This window comes from Vicia villosa, unplaced genomic scaffold, assembly GCF_029867415.1.
Source record: "Vicia villosa cultivar HV-30 ecotype Madison, WI unplaced genomic scaffold, Vvil1.0 ctg.001844F_1_1_3, whole genome shotgun sequence".
Taxonomy (NCBI): Eukaryota; Viridiplantae; Streptophyta; class Magnoliopsida; order Fabales; family Fabaceae; genus Vicia; species Vicia villosa.
Window position 1 is genome coordinate 97,911 of NW_026705748.1, and position 7,821 is coordinate 105,731.

Sequence of the window (7,821 nt, forward strand, 5' to 3'; positions counted from 1 at the left end):
TTGCAATACCGGATAACCGTTTCGGAAATTGTTAACAAAAAAGGCCAATAACAGTTCACATAACAGGGAGAGAAATCGGAAAAACTCATAACAGAATTCGTAACAAACTCTCTGAACCTCTCTCAATCTTCTTCCCCAAAAACTTCATCACAGAATCATCGCACATCTTCACCTTCACAGTCTTCAATCATCATCTTCTTCGTAACACCAACAACCTTCATCACCTTCACTTCGATTCGAGTCGCCATATCTTCATCTTCAACAAACTTCAAGAACCTCTTCACTCCCTTCAATCGAACAAAACTCTCAGAAACTCCTTTTTCGTTCTTCAATCACCTCAACCTTCAACAGCACCTTCAATCCAATCATCACGCATCTGCAGAATTTGTCATCGCGAGCTTCCTCATCAGCATATCAAAGAGCTTGCAAAGAAATCTCCAATATCATATTCGCATCAAACACGCAACAACAATTCAACGAATCATCTTCATCATCATCCTTGACCTGATTCAACAAACACTTGCAACAATAACAACATCGCCACGCGTCGTAATTATCACAAACAAGAGAAGTGAATCGGAGAGAAGAAGAAAGACACATCAAGCCGCACCTGAGAATCATAAGAAGACTCCACGCATCTTAATCTTTAACCTCTTCGACACGTTCACCTCGCGAATCTGTAGGCTCTTCAATTACAGAAGAGTTCACGGGACGAGATGTTTTGGATTGAGAGTGAGAGCGACGCGGGGACTTGCGAGAGACAGACTGAGCAGAGAGAGAGAGGTCGAAAAGGACTGATATGAGAGATTGAGACAGAGAGAATCGGAGAAGAAGGTTGTCCAGCCGCCGCGAAGAAGAGATGCGGCGCCGTCGCTCGCGAGGGAAGAGGGGGCTGAGTTCCAATTCACGTAAACACAAAACCTAATTCCTCTTTTCCATTTTGAGTTTTATTAATCATAATTGGATAGTGTTAGTTGATGTTAATTGAATTAATGCATTGATTAGTTGTGGTTAATTGAAATTGATTGATACTAATTGAATCAAAGTTCTGAAAAAGAATTGGATCATCTTCCCTAGGCCTTGCCACGAATTTACTACTTGCATACCACCCTTGAGCCCAGCGTACACCACATTCTCCTTTGCCTACAAAAAATTATGAACAAAAACTTATTTTGGACCATTGTTGTTTGGGCCTGCGCCTGTTATCACCTGCTACACCATAGTTTCAAATATTCACACCCTGTGTACATACTTTTAACATTAGATTTAAGTTTTTTTAACTAGTTTGTGTTCAATTGTTTTTAGTATAATAAAATGTATGAAAAACATTAATATTTTGTTAGATTCTTAGCTTATAAAAAAGAATAAAAACATGTAATATGTGATGTTTCTTTGTTAGAATTTATTTGTTTTGTTACATAGTTTAGTTTTAATTCTTTGAAAGTGCCATGAAAAAATATGATGTTTGATTAGCTTTCTCGTATTGATAAAAAATAATCAAAAACATGTAATATGTTCTCTTGTTAGAATTTAAATGTTTTGTCACATAGTTTTGCTCTAATTCTTTGATAAAATGTCATAAAAAACAACTTAATCTTGTTAGGTTTTGTTTTAGAATTTATTTAGAATTTAATTGCTAGTATTTTCTATGGTCGGTGCGTGCTTCCTTGTTACTACTGATTTGTTTGCTGAGATGTGCGAGGTACTTCGAGAGAGCCTTTGATTGCTATTTGACTTGCTTCGTGTTCCACTTTACTTATGGGACACGAATTCACTTCCGGTGCGATTGATTTGCGTCGTGTTCCACTTTATTTGTGGGACACGAACCTACTTTCGATGCCAGTCACTTGATCTCTCATTCATTGAGATGTATATTCCTGTATTGTCTGGCTTGTGTTCTCTTGCAGGTTGCTTATGTGGTTATGCTCGACGTGTACCACATGTTGCTCGTGATTTACTTTCACGACGACGCTTTCTGACTCGCTTTGCTTGATGATGGCTTACGCGAAGTACTTCGGACTTCTCTGCTTACGCTTGCTAGCTCATTGCGGATTTGCTATCCGTTCAGTATTGTCTCCCGTTTCATTTTATTTCTCTTGCACTTTATCGCTTTTCCGCATCATCCTATAACATGAGAAGTAGGACCTAGACATGCATCTGGCCAAGCCCTCGAAAGAGGCTCTGTTTTTGTTGGTGTGTTTATATTTGTGCTTCGCGGCAGGGAGTCACGGTGTAATAAGTCCTATATGGCACTCCGTTAAGTCCTCATGGAAGGCATGCGGTCAAGGGTTCGTAATCAACCCCCGCCTAGTCTCATCGAGTCCGTCTGGTATGCGCACGCCTCGCGTTGCTCGCTTCCGAACGTGCAAAAGATCTTGTTATCGAGTATGTCAGGAAAAGGGTTCATGCAATCGGACCCCCGCCTTTCCTATAGCTCGCGTTGCTCGACGTTGATGCTCGGTGTACGCACGCACCGTTTTCCTTTACGATCCGTGACGGCTTGGTTGCTGAGAGGGGTCCGCCCTCTTGTCTATGGCCCGATCATTTTTCGCGAGGTCTAATGCTTGGTTGACTTGGGTTGAGCTGCTCCCCTTGGCTATGGCGGGACCGCCTTTCTACCACTTGGCCAGTGCCTTTGGTTTGTTTGCTTCACGAGTGGATGCTCGTTTGTGTGCTATATTGTTTGCATTCGCTTTTCCCCCGTAGGTCGTTTAGTTTAGTTTAGACTTGTACCCTTTGTATGATAACATTAGGTAGCAAGCTTTCCCCCTTAGCTTAGGTCTTCCTCATGCATTGTTTAAAACACAAACCACACTCTTTGATTTTCTTTTCTTAAGAACTTGTTATTTCCTCTCCATTCCCAGGCATAAGTCTCCAAAGGTCGAGCAGCGGAGTGTGAATGTAACTCGTTCACTTAAAAAACACAAAACAAACAGAAATTAGTTAGCCGAGCTACGGTAGCTCTGATTCTGCAAAACAGATACGTAGGCAGCGGGGTAGGGCCCGTGCGAGCACAATCCTTTCTTTTCCCTACATTTTGCATTCATTTTAGTCCAGATTAGCGTAGTTTGCTTACACACCCATAGATTTAGACACTAGCGTGGATACCATCGAGTACGATGGGCGCGAGGGATGCTAATACCTTCCCCTCGCGTAACCGACTCCCTTACCCTATTCTCTGGTCGTGAGACCGTTGTTTTGTTTTGTGGTTTGCTGGCATTCCCTTCCTTTTCAGGATAAATATGTTAGTGGCGACTCTGTTAATTTTCGCGGTAGCGACAGCGGGCATATCAGAACTCAGAAAAATCAGAATTGCACCAGCTGTTCCAATCACACACCACTTCACCTAAATTCCTCTTAAACATAAAAATAAACAAAAATTTACAACCCTTGGGGTGCCTCCCAACAAGCGCTTGTTTTACGTCGTTAGCTCGACGCCTTTATTGTTTCGGTGTTTGGAAAGTAGCTTTCTCTCTTCATGCCATGGTGAAGTCTCACCGCACAAGCCTATAGAAAGTGTCCTAACCAAAGCACTCAACAAACGTTACGGGTGCAAATATATACAATGATCAAACGAACATAAAAACAAAAATATACAACCATATACATAAACAAACACATATGCACAAGTATGAAACACAAACAACTATTATCATACAAAAAGGTAAAGTTGGTGAATGTTGGATTCACAAGTTGAAAAGTGAAGATTTGTAAGTAAAGAGCTAATCCGAGATCAACATGTTTCACCAATATCCACCAACAAAAGTATATTTGTATGTAACATATACAAGTAAAACTATATGGTGGACATAAACAAGTAAACATGTACAAGTAAGTATATATACAAGTGAAACTATACAATATATACGATATATACAAAGCTCAAAACCATATAAACTATTGCGATGCAATCCACAACCATCCCCGGCAACGGCGCCATTTTGTTGAATGTAGTATAGGGCAAGCAACAAAAAAAAAGATTTGGAAATATTGATCCGGGAATTATCGTCCTCAGAGATGGAGAGATGCCATTCAACAGTTTCTATGGTTTCGAGCTCGTGATTGAATGAGCAAAAAGTAAACAAAGATATTGACAGTAAAAGAATAAACACATTCTTAGAAGAGAAATAACTTATCAGGAATGTAAATATATTCACTCTTCACAAACATACACTTACCAACCCATTATACTCAACCTACGATACTCATCTATGTCATCACGTATCTCTCACAGAAGCGTCCATCTCTGGAGCACAAATGAGATCATCTCACAACTAAGGTTATCTCTAACGCAAAGTCACGAGAACATCCGTAATCTCGCGTCGGCGATCTCTCGCGCGCCGCTCAAACACGAAAGCATTAAGTATAGATACCCACGGTGAATGCTAGCTCTAAATCTATCTCTAGAGTTCAGAACCAACAGATTATCATCCTAGATAAGGATTCAAGAAGTTTATCTCTAAAGCACCCCAAATCCCCAGCATAGAGCAAAAATCCAGGATAATATCAACACAGATTTGTAAAGCAAGTTAAACATAACATTATAATCGGTAAATATACATAAGATTCAAGTAAATATACAAACAAAACCCAACCAAAGAGAAATACACAAAGAAGAAGAGAAATGAACCGAAGATCTCCCGGTTTGTCAGCTCCGTTCGACGCTCAATCCACCTCCAATCATCCTTATGCAACCTCCGAAGTTGTTTTCTAAGCCAATTCTACTCTAAGAATGAAGTTGATGGTGTTGGGACTCAAAAATACCCAACCCATGACCTAAAAATTGTGTTTTGGCCCCTTTTAACGAGCTGTTGTCTTAGCAGGTCCGCTTAGCGGACCCCCTCCGCTCAGCGGACTCAAAATTGCATCCAGACGCTGATTTGCTCCGCTGGAGCTCCGCTCAGCGGACCCCCTCCGCTTAGCGGAGTCTGCTAAAAATCAGATTTTGTTTTCGCCATAACTCGAGAACCGTAACTCTGAATTGCGCCCGGTTCGAAGCGTTGGAAAGCTTATTCAATGCTCTATCCAATAATTAATGAATGGAAACCAAAATGATGATTTTGGTCATCCTTATTTTGAGTCTTTGGAAGTCCGCTTGACGATGGCTAAGCGGGCTTGCACCAAAACTGCCAAATCGAAGCCGTGCCTTTGACACTTTATTCCTCAAGGCTCCAATAAGCATGAATACCTATAAAAACAAAGGAAAAACTATCAAATGGTATAAAAGTATATGAAAATACAACTATTCACAAAGTATACGTATTTATACATAAAACGGGGAATTATTCAAACGGTATTAACAAAAGTATCGATAAGTGCCACTATTTACATACTCAAAACATCGACATTTTGGCACTTATCACTTCACAAACCAAACTCAAATGTCTAAATTCTTTAATTAACTCCAAGTTTCTTACCATCAGTGTCGACATATGCAATGCCTTCCTGCTCAATGCATCAGCTACGATATTGGTTTTACCCAGATGGTAAATCAAACCAAAATCATAATCCTTTAACAATTCAAGCCACCTCCTCTGTCTCATATTTAATTCATCTTTATCGAATAGATACTTCAAACTCTTATGATCACTGAACACTTCAAATTTAGAGCCAAAAAAATAATGTGTCCAAATCTCAAGCGCAAACACAACGACAACCAACACTAAGTCATACGTAGATAATTCTTTTCATGAACTCTATGTTATCTCAAAGCATAAGCCATAACCTGTGCATTTTGCATCAACACACCACCCAGACCCATCTTGGAAGCATTACTATACACAACAAAAGATTTAGATGGACTCGGCAGAATCAAAGAAATTTTAAAGAAATTTAGAAGATATATTTGATTTTCTTAAAATTAAGGAAATTTAGAAGATATTTTTTAAATTAGAATATATATTGATTTTTAAATTATTTAAAAAAACATAATTTATTATATTAATTTTATTTATATAATTATTTTTAAAAATATTTTACTCAGTTGAAAATAGAAATTATCAATTAAAATTATTAAATTAAAAGAAAATATAGGGTTAAAATATGGAATTAATTAAACATATTCTTAAAGAGAATATAATCCTTCTCATATTTAATCGAATTGATTCATTAATCTAACGAGTCGAACGGTGTATAGTTCAACTTCAACTCATTTAATTAATAAATTTAGTTTATTTTTTTCATATTCGGCTCATTTGATTCATAAATAAAATTCAACAATTTAATTGTCAAACCGAATTCTAGACTATTTTCGAATTGGTTCGATTAATTTTCAAACATAATTCTAATTGATTTATCATTCAGAAATAGAGTTTATAAACTTTTAAGAATAGAGTTCATACACAACATTATTATCATCAAGTAACAAATAAATCACATTTTGAAGACATAAATACATAGTAATAAACACATCAACAACACTATAATAACACATAATTCATTAACTTTTCATATTATTTCAGATTTTAAAATAATAATAACACATCATGAAGGGCGATCTAAACATGTGACTATAGCCTATTTTGTTGTCCCCGTAACAGTTCATAACAACATAAATAGTCGTACAATCTCAATATCATGAGAATCCCTATTTAATAAATATTTTCTTCTTCGTTTTATGTATATATCAATGAATTAAGCTCCCTTTTAGCCTTAGTTTTACGAATTATTAGCATAATAAGGAAAACAATTCCTCACGGTCTACGTTGATTAAAGCAATAGAATTTAAATGAATATGATTAAAGTTTATTTTTTTATTCAAGACTCATCAATGTTAAAAGAAAAGGCTATTCTTATGAAAATTGACGAAGATATATGTAAAAAAGAAAAAAATTATATTGAATTAAGATATTACTACAAAATTTTGTATCCCTTCACCAAAGTCCTAGCTGACTACCACTATTGCATTTGAAACCTACAAACAGGACAGGACCCATGAATTCTTAACCACTTCTCAATACAATTACCATGAAACCTATGCTTACAAGGCATTTCTTTAACAACTCCACCAACCTCAAACTCCTCCAAACAAACAACACACTCTCCATCATCACTTTCTTCAATTTCAACCCTTTTCATACTATCTATTGACTTCTTTGAAGCTGGTGGTTGACCATTATGTGTAGTAGTACTTCCAAGTTCATGAAGCAGAGTTTCGAGACTTGAAACTTCGTTGATTACAACAATACGTTGTGTTGATGGGTTCACCAAGATTAATCTTTGACGGTTGGAATCTTCGTTACGCTCTCTTTCTTGATCTGAGTCTTCATCGTTGTTTCGTCGAATTGATAAACCATAAAGACGAAGCATGAAGGGAAAGAAGAGAGACATGTCTCTGGTTCTTATCATTCTTTCAAACAAATAAGAAAGTTGAGAAGCTTCAGCTTCAGAAACCATGTCTCTAACACTTCTTATCATGTCGTACAGAGAAAAATGTTCGAAAATTTCAGCTTCAGATGCCATAACTTCAATTCAAATAACTTCAACAAAAAAAACAAACTTTAGTGTGAGAAAGAAATAATGAAGAGAAAAAGTAGAAGTGAGATAAATAAATAGTACTACAAGTTCAACTTATTTATAGCAAAACCTTTAGATTTAGAGGTTAGCATTAACCGGGTCAATAAATTCAACTTTCATATTAAATCTTATTTTAAAAAAATCAAATCAAATCAAATTTATTATTTCAGTAAAAGATTTAAATCAATCTAATTGACCAAATGAAAAGATTTAAATCAATTATAAGTCCATTAATGTAAAAATTCAAATCAATCTATTAGTATATTAATGAGATCAATAAAATAAAATTATTATTTAATGAAAAGA

At 36.5% G+C, this 7,821-nt stretch overlaps 1 protein-coding gene across 1 annotated transcript; it reads right to left on the bottom strand.

The window, feature by feature from the left end:
• Positions 1 to 6,897: 6,897 nt before the first annotated feature.
• Positions 6,898 to 7,395, bottom strand: LOC131636864 (E3 ubiquitin-protein ligase MPSR1-like). The gene has a single exon (XM_058907453.1). It carries the CDS (start codon positions 7,393 to 7,395, stop codon positions 6,898 to 6,900), a length of 498 nt encoding a protein of 165 aa, XP_058763436.1.
• Positions 7,396 to 7,821: the final 426 nt, after the last annotated feature.